General features: G+C 41.2%; 1 protein-coding gene across 2 annotated transcripts in view; it reads left to right on the top strand.

The window, feature by feature from the left end:
• Positions 1-18,762, top strand: part of syt7a (synaptotagmin VIIa) — a 74,815-nt gene that overhangs the window by 32,664 nt on the left and 23,389 nt on the right. The window contains exons 3-7 of one of the 2 annotated variants that reach the window (XM_072385977.1): positions 6,055-6,134; positions 7,483-7,617; positions 10,745-10,912; positions 13,163-13,579; positions 18,094-18,225. In XM_072385977.1, coding sequence (XP_072242078.1) covers positions 6,055-6,134; positions 7,483-7,617; positions 10,745-10,912; positions 13,163-13,579; positions 18,094-18,225 — 932 coding nt within the window. The remainder of the gene's footprint in view (positions 1-6,054; positions 6,135-7,482; positions 7,618-10,744; positions 10,913-13,162; positions 13,580-18,093; positions 18,226-18,762) is intronic. The other variant, XM_072385979.1, reaches the window with a different exon arrangement.

The raw sequence follows: 18,762 nt of genomic DNA, 5'->3' as shown, positions 1-18,762 counted from the left end.
ACAGTTTATTCTCACTAGGTAAAAATCTGCTCAGTTTTAATTCTCATTTTACTTAAAGCCACCACAGGCCAGTCCACGTCTAAAGCTTTTCGTTTTTGATATTCCCCTGTGTACTCTGTGACAGTGTCAGCTTTCATAAGGACAAACGTTTGCCTGAAGCCTCACGTGTCAGTTGCGAATGGGCCCTTGCCAGTTGTGGTTATGATTCATAGGTTAATAGACAAGACGTTTTGGGCGAGTGTTGCTTTTGGTATTTTAGCTTTGGCAACCAGTGTAGTGAGTGTAATTTTAAGAGTCCTCTTGTGCAGTCATCCTGAAGCCTTAGCTTCTGAGCCCCGTGGATGTACTGCACATTGAATGCTCCTCCTTGTGCTGTTCGCTTCATTGCTGGTTATAGATTCATCAGCATCAATTCATTTAAAACATTTGCTTAGCGAGTGTTCTTTTTTTTTTTCTTTTTCTTTTTTTTTTTTTACCAGAAACTGTGTTATTTACTTCTTTAAATCATCAGTACTGGTAAAAAAATCCCTTTTGGTTTGTCTCTTTGTGTTTATGATTACGTTGGTGGAGGCCCCTTTGTCATTAGAGACAACAAACCAAGTACAAATAATAACAGAATAAGCTCCCATAATACGATTATTGAGCTCCTGTGTAGTGGGGCTGATGGCTGTCAGCAGGGGCTTGTGTTGAAGGTGGTGGGAGAGATTTTCAGATATCAGAGGTGGCAGAGCTAACATCTGTTTGAGCAGCAGTGTCTGTTTGGCTCTCAGAAACCATCCACCTACTCCTGTGCTGTTTGATCCATGACATAGTTGTGAGTGGGGTTGAGATTGGACCTGACCACATTCACAGCCTGACTCAGTCTCTGCTGGGCTTTCCTTCCAAAATTTGCTTTGATTAACAGGGATTGTTTGGTGGTTTATAGTAATTATCTCCATCAGAGGAGGGAGAGGATCAATAATTATAGAATGTTAAGGAAGAACTGCCACTGTCATTGGGGAAATTATAATAGCAGGAAATTATGTGGCTCTGCAGTCTTGACCTGACATGTGAAATGATAGTGTTAGCAGTGTTTTTAGTGTTATATATACTTTATGCCTCTGCAATTATATGCTAAAGAATACACCAGTGGAACACAGGTGTATAAAAATACATTTTGAAATGTGCAAAAAACAGACGATTACTTGATGCTTTGTCAGCAGACAACTATTTTAATAGTGCACTCCTCCTAATTATGGTGGGACGTGGGTAATATTGAGCGAGCATGTAGACTCTTGTTGCCTGCTAATTCACAGCAAACAAACACAGCTGGGTGTTGGAAGGCAGGCACTGCCAACTCAGACAGAAAGAGTGGTTCTTTTAACTCGGTCTCTCCTCTCATGTCGGGATTCTTCAAGAAAACTCTCTGCATCACCCCGGGCAGTCCAACACCACATCTTTTCTCACTTATCTGCAGCAGTAGACAATAAAATATCTGGGTTCCTCTGTGTGGAGCCTCAGGGAGCCTTCTATGCCGTTTAATTCACGCATTGCAAACTGAACAAATGATCAGATCAGCACATGAACACATCTGGATCTGTACAGATTCATCGGTCATTTATCATTGCTAAAGTATTGAAAGCAGATGGCCTGCACTTTCTAAAATTTCAGCCAATTTCAGTTCACTCTTCTCAACACATACATATTAATAGTGTATATATACATATATATATATATATATGTGTGTGTGTATTCTTCTTCTAATAGAGTAACATCTAGCAGCGATGACCTCAACACTTAAGGGTCTAAAGCATCACTTGTTTCTTGATGTTCTGACAAAGTAAAGCATTCAATTATTTTTGTTTTATGAGGTAGTTCACTGCTATTTTATGAAATGGAGTCATCATTGAACGCTTGACATATAAGAGTCTTACCGTCCACATTTCAAGTGATCGTATGAAGTAGTCTACACAATAATTGCTCTCTGGCAGCCAGATGACAAAGAGAAGTGTGCCGCAAAGATTTGTCCAGCGGAGGTTCTTTGCTTGGAAGTTCCTTTCTCATAATAAGGGCGGTTTGGATCTGACTGTTGGAGTCAAGCAACCTCAAGCAGAGACCACCAGAAAATGAATTGACTGAGGCAGGAAGGGATGTCAGAGAGAGTAGTTTTTCTACAGTTAAAATTATAAAAAAAAACAATACAACACTAAGCTGTCAATCAAACCGATTATACGCAGCCAGGATTGGGTACAGTAGACTCTTTATAATTTTTAATCAGGTCCCTTGACAGCTTCTTTCCCATTTCTAAGAATTCTTCCTCAATCCCCCTCTGGGACTGATTTACCCCCTGAAGCTATCTATTTGCTTCCAAAACATAAAAAGTTTGGACTTGTCTTCAAGGTCAAAGACCACTGTGCCTTATGCCAAAGAAGGGAAGCAGAATTGTAAAATAACAAGTTAGACAAGGACTCCTCTTGCAGGTCTGGAGTATGTATTTTTCTGCAGAACTTACCACAAAGTTGATCAAATTATTTAAGGCCATGCGGTGGGATTTGAACAGGGAAGGACTGCTGTAGGTAGTAAAATTTGCGATGAACTGGTGACTTTTCCAGGGTGTACCCCACCTCTTGCCCGGTGATAGGCTCCAGCCTTCCTACGACCCGTCCAGTTTAAGCGGGTATAGAAAATGGATGGATGGATTCATTATGATGATGTTTAACTTGTCCCAATTAGAATGGAAACCACTACAAACTACTGTACATCAGCCTGCAGCTTGTCCAACTTGAGGTCAAAGTTTAATTTAATCAAATCAGACAATGGGACTATTCCTTGTCTTTTTTCAACTCAGCGAAAATGTCCTGCTTCGAGCAGGGATTTGGAACAAATATGATTTCAAAAAGAATGATAGCCCCAGACTTCACTTTATAACTAAAAAAGAAAGATAAAGACCATTCAGGGTGATGAAATTACAATAAAAATGTTGACTTCTGGTTGGAATCAAACTACTTCCCATCGTATTAATTCCAGTGTTTTTTCATAGTACAACTGCCTCCACTGCACTTGTCACGATTAATACATCAGCTAGAGGCCTTTGTCACTCGAATTGAAACTGGTTATTTTGGAGAACCTCTCAGGAAGACGGTCTCCTGAGGAAGGATTACTGTAATATTGTATTCTCTAATAAAAGACACCTGAATAAGACTTCTCTGAGATCACGTTTCATTTGCAGAGTAAATGTAGAGTGCCTGCCTGGTTTCCTGTATCGTAAAAAGATAAATGGAAGTATGATGCGCATACAAAAAGGTTAGCCTCTGTCTTAGAGAAGAAAACTTCAGATTTTATTGACTTGGATGTTGGTGTGATTTAGAACACGCGCTGCTACAGTTTGTTGTTAAAAGTATTAATGGGTTATTTTCTTCTGAAATTAAATTTGGATATGTCTTATTCTACTTGTTCATCTTATGAGTCTGAACTATTATGAAGAGATGGCTCAAAGCCAGACACCACCAATTCCTGTGATCACTGAAAAAGTCGTGGGTGGATTGTACACTCTTCAGTTGGTTTCCTTTCACCCACATTTGGGTATTGACTTGATTTTCTTCATTGTCTCCTGTGTCATGTTGATAGAGCTTTGTCATATTAATGACTATGAATTTCTGCTGCCTCCACACCTCCCTTGAAGATAGAAGTAGAGTGTGTGTTATCCATTCTTGTGAATGAGCTGGAGGGATGATGTAAAGCAGATGTTTTTGAAGCTGTGTGTATGTGTGTGTGTGCGTGTGGAAAGGAAGATGTCTGTCTCAGTGCACAGTGTGTGACTTCCTCCTTGTTTTCATATCCAATCCACACAGGACTGTCTGTCACTCATTGTTTCACTCAGTTCACCATTTGCGCCTGCCCCTCCCGCCCATCCCATTGTTTCACAAGCTGCTCTTCACCGTCTTTTTTTTGTGCCTTCCAGTAGGTTCTTTTTTGTTTCTCAATTTGATTTCCATTTTCAGCTCCCACTCCTTTTTCTTTGCTGGACTGTCACTCGTCCTCTGGGTCTTCCCACTTTCCTCAAAATTGAGCCATTGCTTTGAATGATGTGAGCTTTCTTTGATAGTTTGCCTTCCAAGAAATTGTCATGCAAGAATATTTGTTTTGGTTTGCTTATTTGCTTTTGTTTTGATGGGGTAAAATCTACCTTATGGGTATGTCACTGTTTTGAAGCTTCAGTGATATAACTGTAGAATATAAACATGAAATGTTGTAAGAAATTATCAGGTGGTTTTAATGCCTTTATGTATAAATCTAGCCATCTGTGTCAGGCAGTAATAGAAGCCATATAAATATCTGGTACTTCCAATAAGAGATTAGAAATAGCCTTCATAATGCAGGCTGAGAACCTGCCGGCATGTTCTTAGCCCTTCGGAAACAGATGAGTTCTGGATAGCACACAGAGGTACTTCTGCGTATGTCAGGTAATAAAGAGACAGTTAATCTTGTCATCACTGTGTAAATTACCAACAGCCCTCCTGTATGTAACTGTTTAACTGGTCATCCTGTCAATGTTTATTCATTTGTTGACCTTTCAAGTTCAGATTTGTGCTAATCATACAAGAGATGAGTGGCTTTGTGTGTAGTGGATATAATCAGCAGAGCTACTATGGGCTTTATCATTTTTTCTCAGCAGTGCTATTGTCAATTTCAGCTCTGTATCTGGTCCAACAGAATCCAAAGCCACAATAAGGTTCGGATTGTAGTCCATATCAGCTTGCTTGTGCAGCTGTGAAACTCAACACATGTGTAGCTTGTGGCACAGTTTGCATTTTCACATGCTTCTGCATTTCATTGCTCATGTAGATTTAAGTCAGTAAAAGGGACCTCATACATAACCCCTGACTGATTGTCTCTCTTCTTTTTTTCTGCATAATGGGTTTGTGGTCACATTGTCAATTTGAATGATGGATAATTGTAACCCAAGAGCAACACTTTGTATAGTAATGGTAAAGCTTTCCATGGCCATGAAAAGTGGAAACAAAAGTGTTGCCATGTTTTTGCTGAATCATAACTTCTGCTGACACATAATTCTCCATCTCTAGCACATCATGGAAACACTTTAAAACTGTATTCGTTATTATTGTCTTGGAAGATAACCACCAAATAACTTCAGTTAAACTGGCCTGAATTTGTTTGAACTTGAAATGGCTGGATTTAGGTCACGATTTAGGTTTAGCATTGATTTTTTGGGGGTCAGGGGTGGGCTGGTAGACTGTTTTTCATCATAGTTAGATAGTATATTGAAATGATTAACATAGGAGCCGGGGAAAATGGACATGCTCCTACATAATTGAACCTGAAACCCCTAAAGCTGGAGATGCATGTTCAGCCACTAGCAAAAACGCTTACAAGAGGTAATTGACCTTCAGCAAACTTAAGATCCAAGGCAAGCTGAGCTATGCTATCAGGGTTAGGGTGCGTAAGTTTGTTTTTCTGGGATGAGGAATCCTCACCTATCCTCAGTGTGTATCAGAGCATCACTTTTAGTCTCCCATTCATAGTGTTTGCGTGAAAAGGCAGTTTTAGACTGATCCCCTACCTGTTCCACTTGTACAAATGTGTCAATAGAGATTATCTTCGGTGTGACACATGTGAAACACCTTTGACTGTAATGAGCTTTTCCAAAAGAAAGCACACAGCAGTCCTTACTTTTTGAGGCCTTTAAATTGCCATTATTTCCATGGTTACTGCAGGTCATGCTCTAGCTATTTGAAATCAGGCATTGGCAGGACTTTCCAGAGGCTTCTCTCCACTACCCACCGGATTACCTTAAAGAGGCAATTGCCATGTAAATTTCAGGGTGGTGTAAATGATAATCATAGTCAGAAATGGCTCTTCACAGCAGATTTGATTTGACTTTGATTAGTGTAATCAGGGTATCATGAGCACTGAAGGCACACTGTTCCTGAGATAATAGGAGAGGCATTTACACTTGAAATTAGTAAAGCAAAAACACAGCTTCAAAGGACAAATCTAAGCTAACCTTTTGTTTCTATGCTTTTTCTGTCATCCCCTCCCTCCGCTTGGCTCCAGGGGAAGAGGAATAAGCCAGGAGTGGAAACAGCCGACACTCCAGACTCTGCACGTGGGCGAGGGGAGAAGAAAGCCATCAAGTAAGTGCCTGGTGACTGGTTGGGGTAGAATAGCCTGGTGATAATTAACTCAATTTGGTTCAGCTTTGAGTCCGTTGATGTACATGACACAAACAATGCACAATATGAGCACCTGTTGTTTTATCTTGAAGAGCACAATCTCTACAAGAGCATGTTGTGGGAAACAATAGAGCGAAAGGTTAGTGATTTAATCTGTCTAGATTAAATCTGCATTATCTTAACTGGGAAGCTTTTGGCTGGACAAGGCTGCCCCTGCACTTATCTTATGGATTGTAAGATCCTTTTAAGTTCAATGTCTCTGCATTACTTAAGATGTTGCAGGTTCAAAGAAAAAGAAGGAGACTTGGGCACTCATTGTCAAATGCTTGAATTATGCATGTTTGAGATGATTTCTTACAGGGCTCAATATCAGATTAAGGTATTTTGTCTTTTAGATAAAGCAAGGCTTTAAGTCACCACAAGAAAATGTCGGCTTTTTATTGCTATGTATATCATTGTATTCCTCTTATAACCTGCTTATTACTATTTCTTTTCTATAGCCTGATTTTACCTCAGCTATGTTCCACTTTGTGTCTTTTTATGTATGGATGGTTCTAAGCACTAAATAATAGGCTTCTGCTCATGATATATTTTGACTTGGGTTCTCCGATCTCTTAATTTTTGCATTTTCTTTCTCACTGGCTCCAGCAGCATTGGTGTGCTCTGTTGGTCATTTCAGCTTCAACCTCCTTCTCTTTGTGCATTGCCTTTCTCTCCTGCTCTGTCTCTGTGTTACAGCTCTGACCACTGTTGTGTGACTTGTATGACATTAGTGATTCTGCTCACCCGTTTTCCTCATCTACTTTGACTATCTGTGTTTTTATCTCTCTGCCTTATGTCTCTTGTTCATGCTTCCTTACCGCTCACGCCAAGGATGGGTTGCAGACTTCTTAATGTCAATTGTCTTTCATGAGTTGTATCATTCTTGATGAACCGAATGTAATAACATGCTGCATGTTTGAAGAAGGCTATGATTTCTTGCAATCTATCTCTTTTTCTATCTCCCTTTGTCTTCGCTAGTAATTTCTAAAAAGCTCATGTGAATGCCTTTTTCTCCTCAGGCTGCCCTGTTTCTATTTTTAAATAAAACCACTTCAGTGACCTGTCTACTTCAGGTAGAAAAAAACAACTTAGAACTTGGCTTGTTTTATTTCAAACCCACTTTTGATGCAGCTGTAAGAACAACCATCGTCCTCAAACCAAGCCCAGCATCATCTCCTCGAGGAGGAGCGCCTGCTGCTAATGCTCGGTTGGTGCTAAGGCTGTCCGTAGTTGTGTTGCTCTGACCTGTCTCTCTCTTTGGCCACAGTGATCTAGACAGAGACTTTTGGAATAACAATGACAGCAGCACAGTGCAGCAGAGGTGGAGCTCCTATCCGCCCAAGGAGTTCGTACTTAACATTTCTCCCTATGCCCCATATGGAGATCCTCGCCTCACGCTCAAGTGAGTCTTGGTCCAAGTTTGGTAAGAGACTTCCCCCTGAGCAGGGCTGTAACGAGGCAGGGGCAGTGCCACTCTCCCCCTTTCCCTTCTGTTACATATTTTCCTCCTTTCCCTTTCCTTTCCTTTCCTTTCCTTTCCTCTCCTTCCCCTCCCATCCCATCCCTGTCTCCCCTCTTTCATCCTCACAGCTTCCCCTTCCCTAGCTTTGTAGTCACCACCACCAGACACCCATCAAATTGAACCAGTTGATGTGGACTTAGTTTCAAGAGTCTTGATCCCGTCTCTATTCCTTAAGACAGAATCCTCTCACAGGTAACTGGAGATATTTAGCCAAAGGCTTTTTAAAAAAGCCTATTTCAAAAATGTCACAGTGTTGCAATCTAACAAACTGTACATTTGCGCACCTGTTTCTGTTGTATAATGTAATTTCCACCATCAATAGTAACAACAATAATAACCCCTCCAGTGTTGGCACACTCGAGGACACAAATGATTACGAATGATTACTCATAATCTGGTTGGGAAATGTGAGCGAAGGAAATGCCACACATGCACATTTCAGCATCCAGTGAAAGTCATTTTACTATTACTGCAGTGACAAAGCAGCACAGCTATATAATCTTCCCCAGGCAAGTATGTACCACATACTTTTCTTATACTGTGTCACCTTTAAATGAAGCACATGCTCAGACGCCCCCTCACTCCCTACAGCCCTGCCGCTCCACACTAACTCCTGACTTCTAACCTTTCACCTTTCTCCCATGGGGTGACCATGGAGACGGACAACCCTCATAGTTATCTCCAAAAGAGATGTGCATACTTTAACCTACCTTTTCTATAATCTATGTGTATCCCCGTCCTTTGCTTGTGTTAACTGAAATCTGCCACTTGTTGTTGCTGCTTTCATTGTGGAGGGTTGACCGTTACACCAGGTTGCAGTGTGGTACCAGTGCTCACTTGTAGTTTACATCCATCTGTGGCTTCTCTCCGATTCCCATCAATATAATATCTAATATGTAATGTACTAACATTGAATCACTTGAACTGCATCTACTGTCTCTCATTTTGGGAGACAGGATAACATTGTTTTTCCTTATTGCAATAAAAGTCTTTTTTCATTCACTAAGAAATAAGAGATAGAATAAAACACTAGCAAGGTCATATCCATCTTTCTCTGGGCACTGAGAGGACTCAAAGCTTAGACATCCTGCTACCAGGCATCTATCTGATAAAGTGTCTAATAACTGATCATCTTTACTAGACCTAGCTGCTGAAGACTGTGTGTTAGATTGCCTGGATAAAGAAGGCAACGGTGTGCTTATAAACGCAGTGGATGACAATTCTGCCTTGGAATGATGGCTGCTGATCTCAGGAATACAAGCTTCAGTCCCTTTTTTGTTGTTGAGAGGTTTGTTCTTTATAAAGCCCTCAAAGTTGTCAATTGTTGCTCATTAATGTGTTTTCTAGCAGGTCCTGTCTTCACACGGAAAAGAATAAATGAACAAATGTCAAAATGATCTACTTTATCACTTTTGTTTAAACCAGTAAGAGTACTGACTTTCAATTAAAATAAAACTACATTATAATGATATTTCACACAAGGAGAGGCAGGGACGACCTCCTGACTCCAACCAATAATATGTCGCTGAAGCCAACAGACAGCTGGGAAATAATTTCCTTTTTGAGATTCTCTTGAGATCAGCAGCTTTCAGTCTCTGTAATGACACTGGGCCTCATTTAGCCAGTCTCCATGTTAGAGGCTTTCTTGGATTTGATCTTCACTTCTAATGCTTTTTATATATTTTATTATATATTAAAGTTTAGAATTTATCAGTCTGAAAAAACTGACCAAATCATCATATTTCTTTTGAAAATCATCTGTGCTCTCAGTGAAGCTCAGCTAGAAACAATCCTCAAACCTGAATATCTTTATATTATCTTGAATGCTTTTAAAGATTTGTGGCACCATTCATTCGTTTCTACCTTTGATAAAGAATAAAAAATGTACAGTGCTTCGCTCGGTAGATGAGGCTCATGAGTCTTGCATTGACTGTCACTCTGGCAGCGTCATCCCTGCTGTTATGATTGATGATGAGTCCACAGGCAGCGTCATTTCAGCTGGTCAAAGTGAAATGTGAAAGGTGACCCTGTTGCAAGTTTCGTACCCTCTGATCACACACGTGCACACCAGTAGGCAAAGTCTGAGGTTCCTCATGTTTTATGTCTCCAGGAGCAGGGGTGGCGTGCATATTAATGAAATGTAGTCATGTCACCAGAGGGCACTAATGTTCTTTAATTTTGATAGTGCGCCAGTTTTGAGATGAATTCTGAGTTGACAACTGCTTTTAATGTGAGCATTGATTAATTCAGTACCTTGTGCCTGTTCTGGAGGCCAGTGTGATATTGCATTCATGACACTTTCTCCTCTCTAATGTGGTGCCTTTATGTCACCTCTTTCAGATTACTGTCATTGACTGTAAGTGGTGTCAAAATGACAAGTAGATGTTTCAAAAGACTCCTTTTACAGATCAAAGTCCAAAATAGATTAATTATAAGTAATTACAGTTTTTTAACGGTCACAGAGACATTTAAAAAAAAATAAAAAAAATTTTTGCATTATATGACATAAGTTCATCACTTGCTCATGAGGCACTCCCAGTGCTCTTAGCTTCTACAAGAAATTTCCTTGTCAGTTTTAGGAGCAAATCCCAAGGCATAAATGCATTAATGAATGACAAAATAAGAACTAAATGACCTGTCGTCAAAATAATAGTCCTCCAGACCCAAAGGAGGAACTTGTTGCTGGTTTTCCACCCCCCACAGGCTCCTTCTAAATTCGTATCCTACCTCTTCTCCCTGCCTTCCTCTTCCCACCTCCATCTTCCTTCACACTGGAGTCCAGACTTCTTTCATCCACCTGCCCCTCATTTGGCCTGGAAAACTAGGCCTGCCCCTTCACGCACTCTACTGATCTGTCTCACCTCCTTTGCCTTGTGGTTGCTCAATCAATTTTCCTGTGTGTCTTTCTCACTCTCTTTGGTCTTTTTCTCCTCTGCCTGTCGTTATTCTCCCTCCTCTGTACCCTCTGTCTCCTCTGGGATCTCTGTACCCTGTCTCTTTCCCTTAGTGGGGCAGTGTCAGGGAGTCAGAAGGGGGCAGCAACTGGGCATGGGGATGCTGGGGGGGGTCCTTATCGCAGTGACAGCGTGAAGAGCATGGTGACGGAGGGAGTGAAGGTCGGGAGGTGGCAGACCGTCCAGGGCCACATGCAGTCTGGAGCATTGAGACCCAGCAAGTGAGTTCAGAACCGGAGACTGAAAAGAAGCAAACATTTCAGCAAAACAGACACTTTGCTTTTCTTACAAGTTTTTCCCTCAACAGCAGCGAAGCAGCAGTGCTTACATGAATGAATCTGTTCTGAATAAAAATGCGGATAGACAAGCCAAGTTCAGCAGGGAGACGATCACAGTTTAGGTGAGAAGGTGAGCGTGCTGGCACAGATCAAGGTGTTAGCTCTGGGGAAATGTGAGTTCTCACCAGCAGAAGATAGCAATAGATACATGAACTGTACCACACTGACTCAAACCTTCAGCTGACACAGACAGCCCAGCTGGAAGGTGCAGCTTCCAGTATGAACCTGCAGTATGATTTATTCATGCGGAGAATTGCATTGCCTAAAATAACTTTATAAATACACCAAAAAAATAGTCTCTATTTTTCATCAATTAACGGAGCTAAAGTCTCAGATGCCACCAGTCCATCTTTTAATGAAGATTTATGTTTAAAACTAAACTTTGCCTTGATGTATCCCACAGCCATGACGCCTGACATGATGTCGGGTCTATATTCAGTGTGCTGTAAATTACTCACTAAATGTTGGTTCTTTGTGATTTTTTTCACCTTCCATTGGCACTTCTTGCCTGTGATATCTTCCTCCACAACACATTTATGCTCATCACTACCTCACTCCCTCCTTCTCTCCTCCTCTCATCTTTCTTTTTGCCCCTGTCTATAATTGGATTCTATTTTGGGGCTGCTATAAGTGTCTGTGTCTCTTGTGTTTGTGTCTCGCACCCCATTTTCTGTCTCTCCTCCATCGTCACCCTCTGCTCTTATCGTTCCTGTCACTCTCTTCATCTTTTGTGTTACCATGTAAAGCTATTCCACTCACTTTTGCTTTTTTATGTCTGTCCTATAAACTGGTTTAGTCCTACAAAACCTTCCATCGCTACTTTTTTGTCCTTTTATTTGTGATTGTGAAATATGACGGATATCACACTAAAAGCCTCATGCAAAATTGTGTTAGATGAGGTAATGCATAGTGGTGTAAACTGCACCTAACTGATGTGAATAGCTCGCTCATGACCTAATTCTGGTAGTCTGGGTTACACAGTGATCTAAGAGAGAAGGATATATTTAGTGAGAAGAAGAACATAGAAAAAGAGATGATAAGAGGCACTCTAGAGTCTACGAAACACAGAAATGATGTATCTGTAAGCAAATGTTGAATTGTGAGCATTTTAGGATCTGTCACACGGCTTCATGTAGTTGTGACATTTTAGGAAAGGCAATTAGCCAATTAAACAGCATTTATGAAGGGGAGGAGTGGAAAATGGGAGCCTGACAGAGGGAGGGAGTCATCCTGTAGAACTTGGTTGGCTGTTGCGATGTCTCTGGAGGCTCAGCATGTATTTAAAAGACGAAAAATACTTTGAGAGAAAAGAGGAGAGACTGTCAGAGATGGAAATGTTGACTGGCGAGTAGAGGAAATGGGGATCTCTCATCAGACCAAAAAACCCTCATCAGGGAGGCCCGGAAGCAGCAAAACCACGACCCATACGCCTCGCCGCGGTCACGTGGCACAGAACCGCTCCACGCCCGTACGGACAGTGAACATCCGACCGCTGCCACTGCGAAACACACCTGCATGCAAACAGCACGCTCAAACCGCGCAGTCACGCAAAGGGCACTCCCGCCTGACGCAGACGCACAAGACCAGCTCACAGTCTACACACTGCTGCTCCACGCAGCCCCACGAGCAGAACACAGCACACAGCGATCATCACTCAGGCTGCACCTTGTACTGCTATTTCTGTTACTGCTGTTACTGCTGTTGCCTCACATTGCTTTCTTTCTCTCTCCTCCTCCTCCTGTCTCAACCTCCCAACACTCCTCCTTCTGCCTCTTCGTCCACTTTGCCCTTAAATACCGTCATCCCCACTTCTTCCCCCATCCCACAATCTTCAACTTCCTGTTTGGATGAACTTTCCTGTTTCTATCCTGATGTCAACTTGACTTCTTCGCCTGTGTCTTCCTACTGCCCTGTGCCACCTTGTTTGATCTCTGATGATTCTTTACCTCTCTTCACCTCATCCATTGACCTCAAAACTACTGACCAACTCAACCCCTCTTGCCACGGCTCTTCTTCTATTCCTCCTTCCTCCTCTTCTACCTCTGACTCCTTTGCTCCTCCTCATAATCCAATTGTCTGCCGGCCGTGGCCTTCTACACGCTCTCTTTCCTCCCTGCTCCTCTGCCCTCCCAGTTTTGGGGAACCAGTCTTATCCTATGCCTCCACTCTGGAGCACATACCCTCTGGCCCGGCCCGACCCCGGACGCTGCTGCGCCAGCAGAGTCTTCAACAGCCTCTCATCCACCCATCAGGCCCTGGTCTCTGCCACCCCCCCACCACATCCCAGAGCTTGGGACAATTACACACTGCACCTGGACAGCCTGCGGGAGGTGGGGGTGCTGGGAGAGGAGAGGGAGGTGGCAGCAGTGGTGAGGGTGGGGGTGCAGGTACACGAGGTGGTCCCCGGGGTGCACGGGGCAGCCCAGCAGGAGCAGGTGCCTCTCGCTATAGGGGAGGTGGAGCAGGAGGGCGCTCGCGTGCCAATCCCGGCAGCTGGGATTACATGATGGACCAGATCAAGAATCGTGGCCTGGATGTCAAATCCTTCCTGTGAGTCCTAATAAATCTTCATTCATATAATTAAAATAAGTCTTCTTTAGTGCCACTTGTTAAGGCCTCTGTCTACCTGTCTTACTGTATATCCTTTATTATACAGAGTTATCTTGTGCATTTGTGCAAGGTATGTCTTCAAAGTATATTGCTTTAAGAACCAAATAGTTTTGAATTAAGCTGTTTAAGTACTAACTAATCTGTATTTAAATGTGTCCATAGGAAATACTGTTCCTCTTCTTTCAGGTGTTTCTTTGAGTTTGCATCTGCTATCCAGGGAAGGATATTTTTTCTGTCCATCAAAATATGCACTGCGTGATTGTTGCACATACATGTATAAGAGTGCTCACATGCTTGTGAGATTTTGTGTTTGGAGTTGAAGTGCTTTCATTGGAGCTTCTAATAAATCCCACTGTTCAGCAAGGCAAGGATATGTGCTGTATACGGTTAATATGGCAATTGGGTCCATGTTACAGCTGCTAATGATAATGTAGGATGATAAAACTTAATGTAAATGAGGAGGCAATAAATGGGTTTATACTAAAAAGCTATTAAACATGCTAATGAGTTGAGAGTTATGAAAGTTAAATAAGCTGTTGTCTTTCAGCTCGAAGCACTGATTATTTTGGAGATCAATTTCTTTTTCACGACATTATATCAAATACTGTCATTAATTATCTATGTTTATTAAACGTTATTTTAGAGGCTGTTGATTCCATCTGAAACTGAGCGTTTTAATATGACATGCACAACAATAGCGCACAATAGTTCTTTAAATCAGTGCATGGCACAGGGTTCCTGATTAGCTGCAATAAAGCACAAACCTTCTTACTGAGCAGTCTGTTAAAAAAAGAAAAAACAATTGGTTCTATTTTTAGAAAGTCGTATGCATGAAAAATGGCAGGGAGGTGTGACATATTGTAGGCTACTTCTATCTGTGAGAGAATTGTTAAATGGTTACGCTGTACGCTCTGCTAAACAGTAACATCTGTTTCGATGGCATTCAGCCTGTCTGCTGCGACTGTCTTTACAGAACAGAGTTAGCGGGTTTACTCCATAATATCCCTCCGACAGTGTCATAAAAAGTCCCAATATATTTATTATCACACTATCTCACCCAATTACATGATGCTATTTCTGAGCCATCCTCTGGAATAACTGCTAAATATTCTGGTTAGCAGTTACAGACCTTATTTTTATCCATAATTCTTGTATACGTGCACCTAAAATGGCACATTTTTTTGGGTATCACTGAAACTTTTTTTTTTTTTTAAGTTATAACTGAAACTAGTAAATCACTGTCTGCTGCATGTGCAGCTAGCCTGCTGTCATATGTGTGAGTGTGTACATCACACAGCCTGGCACATTGCTGTGCATCAGTATAAGAACAAGGGTTAAGCAGCTGCGTGTAGATTTGTGTTAACCCTGACACATTGATCTTATGTCACCAGCACCATTACTTCTGCAACATATTGTTACTGCCCAGAGGAGGTGGGGAGGGCAGATAAGGGAGACAAGGGGTGATGAAGGGATGGATGAGGAAGGACACTGTCGAGGTACAGCATGTGTTCAATGTGCACTGAATCAGTTTTACAGTAGCTTTTTGCTTCTCTTTTTTTATGTCCTTTAAAGCTTCTCTGGGCGTCACAGCTGAACTAATGCCAGTGGCTAACGGAGCATCTGCGATGTAGCTCACCATGCAACCACCAAGGTCACTGACGATATCACCTATGATCGTCAGCAGCCGTGGTCATCATTGTGAATGTGACTTTGAGGTTATTGTTGGTGCATTTCCTTCTCTTACATCAACACCTCATTTAATTGATGACAGGGAAGTATAGTAACAGACGTGACCCATTGTTCAAGATGGTTAATTTAAATCTTGGCCAGGTCCCTGTCTGGATGGATTATTGCTCAATAACAGTGTTGATGTCATTGACACAGAGGTCTTGCCAATAGAGAAGTTTGACTAAATGGATGTCTTGGAAGACTGGCTTATAATCGATAGTTTATCCCAGCACCATTCATGTCTCTTCCCTCTATTGCTTCTGCTTCCTTGATGTGAGGTGCACTGAGTCAAGTGTTTTAGGATTTGTTTTTAGAGAAAATGCCCATACTTAAAAGCTCATTGGAGAGGAGGGATTCAAAAGGGATTCATAAAACTTAATATATGAATATAAACACCAATATCATATCGTATTGTTTTTGTTAAAATGGAACCAACCACATTTAAGTTGCAGTTATGTAATGAATATGGGCTTAAAATGCAAACTATCTCTTTAAGTTCAAGATGTTCACATCCAAATTAAGTTTAGCAAATACAACCCTTAAATGTGTAGACTCCCCTCCTTTTCAGGGACTCTGTCTTCTGTCACATTATTAATAAACTCTTGTGACCCAGTGCCACTGGAATTCTTACAAGCTCTATATAATCATTCTGCCTCTATGTTTGTTTACAGATCACTTTAATAGTTTTTTCCTTCAAGTCATTCTGGTGATGGTTGACCTCAATTGCTGTTCCAGAACTGCTCTGACTTTTTAAGAGGTTTTTTGACCAAGTCTAATCTGGCATGTCTGTAGGTTTATGAAGGGTTTGCGAGTTGTGGTGAGACTTCTGTAAACACTGGTGGGGTTTTTTCATGGTGTACCTGCCCTCGCATTCTTTTTTTTTCTCTGAATGTACCAAAATGTCCCAGCTGTCTGTCTGTTTGATTGATTTGCTTGTGCAGTGTAGAAATTACCTGTTTTGCCTTTGAGAGCTCCTTTGACCGCATGTTGCAGGGTCACGGCAACAACTTCCAAAAGCAAATACCACTGTTGGGATCAACCCTCGACCTTTTATCTGCTTAATTGATGAAGAGATGATAAAGGAATAGCCCAAACAATCCACAAAACAGTTATTTTGAGTTGATTGTCCTGTTACATTTCGACACCTGAAAAAAAGAGGACTTCACATTAAAGAGTTCTTATTCCTAGACTGCCCATACAATTTGGATTTGAGTATTATGAGAAAGTTTGTATAACAAACCTGTATTGCTTATACAAAATTATGCTCAAATGCATTTTGGTAAACAGCTAATACAAAAAAATGTATCAGTGGTTAAATAGTTCAAGAAATAACTGGATATGGAAAGACTGATGAAAACCATAATTCATAAAGAAGACATGCTTTGATATCTAGTCAGTCTCATATTGTGTTCAATGTAACCGGAAAACATATGATGTTTAAGTGTAGAGCACATGAAAACTAGTTAGAAACAAAGCAGAGGTTAAATATAATAAGATGAGATAGTGGATAACATATTTAAACACATAAAAGTACCATAAAAGTAAAAGCGATGCATAAAAGATATATTTTGCCTCTGGTGATGAATAAATGTGTAAAATGATATTTAAACTTTCCACATGAAATATGGATAACATCACTTGTAAAAATGACACAGTCAGTGTTAATCTCAAATAAAAGGGGCAACTAGACGGCAAGTTTAGGAACCGCTGGTGTCAATATATGTAACAGTGACATTATTGAACAGACTTTGAGGTGCTGCCAAGCGTTCGATGGTGTATGAAAAAGCTGGAATTGTGAAGTTTAGGGTGATATCTCTCCACAGCTGGCAGCACTATATTTCCTCAGCAGAGATACTGTAACGCAGACAGGGGCTTAAGCTACAGAACTGTGGGTGCGGATGACAGGAAGGAGGGGAGGAGGCGGCAATGAAAAGGCAGAGAATTAAGCGTAGGGCATAGGAATAAGGGGAGAAAGGAGGATTTGGACAACTCTTGCTGTATGGAGAAGATGAAATGAGAAGAGGAAGAGCAATGACCCAGAAAACAGTGACACACACGCACACCTCCAGATAGTCTGTTGCTCAAATAGAAACAATTAGTCCAGATCTTCTTAATGAGGCTTAATTAAATCTTAACTCTGGAGAAAGATGCCTTGCATGTTCAATGGGAAAGGTGAATCTGGAGGGAAAGCAGAAGGCAGGTAAAATAACTAGATAAATTAGTGTGTGGGCAGTGTGTTTTGTCATTGTGGATGTCTAGACACCTTATACATGTGTGGAGGCTGCTATGCAAGCTGCTGAATATCACATCCATTAGGAATCATTAACTAATCACCTTGTTGTCTATAGGATGTAGAATACAGGCTGCACTTGCTGTCAGCGCACTTCATTAAAATGATAATATCATTATTAATTTGGCCTTTCACTTTAGGTTTTCTTTTTAATATCCTTCCCTGGACAAAGTGCTTACTGCTGGGGTGTTTGTGTCCTTTTTTGACCATTTTCTCTATTACTGCTGCTTCTGTTTGCTTTCATTTGTTCTCTTATTGTTCCGCTGCCTCTCAGCCTTCTGTCCTCAATGCCACCTAAAATGACCTCTTCTTCTCCTCTCCCCCCTGCACCACACTTTCTTTGTGCTCGATTCCTCTATCCTTTGCATCTGGGCTCTTTTCTTGCCTCTCTTTCTATCCCTGTTTTCTATCTATTGTATTTTTTATGGGGAGCCAGTGAAGGGAAGCTGGTGGTCCTCGCTTTGACCATTGGTGTGGCAGAGCAAGATGACTTTGCCAATATCCCTGACCTGCAGGAAGCAGCGCAGGCAGCACCACCAGCCAATCAGGAGCCCCCTCCTGAGAAGAGGTACCACATATTGTATGAGAGTGCTTGTGGTGTGACTTTGTGTATGAAAGAGGGCGAACAGTATGCACGTGAAAGGATGTGAAGGTATTCAAAAGAAATAAGAGATGATTTTAGAATGTATGAAAAAAAAAGAGTAGCTTTGTTTGGCCGTATTTCCAGTGAGTCACTGCTCTTAAGTGTATTGTATCATAGACCTGGACCTAAAACAGCAGCTAACCACTCTGTTACAGGAATATAAATGAGAGTTGACTATGGAACCAACACGTAGAAAAAAACACTTTTGTATTGCTGAGAAGAGTAAAAGAGATAAAAGATTTTGGGAGTAAGCTGAAAAGAGGTAATGAGCTCATAAATCACAGTAGTGAGAGGCTCACTGCTGCTCTAGTTTATGCATTTATACATTCTACATTTATATTGCTTTTATTTGATTCAGTAAATCAAATAAAATTGTGTTTTCTTTTGCCATTGCCCTTTTTTAATGACCACGATAATCATCTTCCCAATCAAAATGACATTTTCACTCTCCATTTTCCCACT

This window comes from Leuresthes tenuis, unplaced genomic scaffold, assembly GCF_036924035.1.
Source record: "Leuresthes tenuis unplaced genomic scaffold, fLeuTen1.0.hap1 SCAF_5, whole genome shotgun sequence".
Taxonomy (NCBI): domain Eukaryota; kingdom Metazoa; phylum Chordata; class Actinopteri; order Atheriniformes; family Atherinopsidae; genus Leuresthes; species Leuresthes tenuis.
This window is presented reverse-complemented; position numbering and strand designations above follow the sequence as displayed.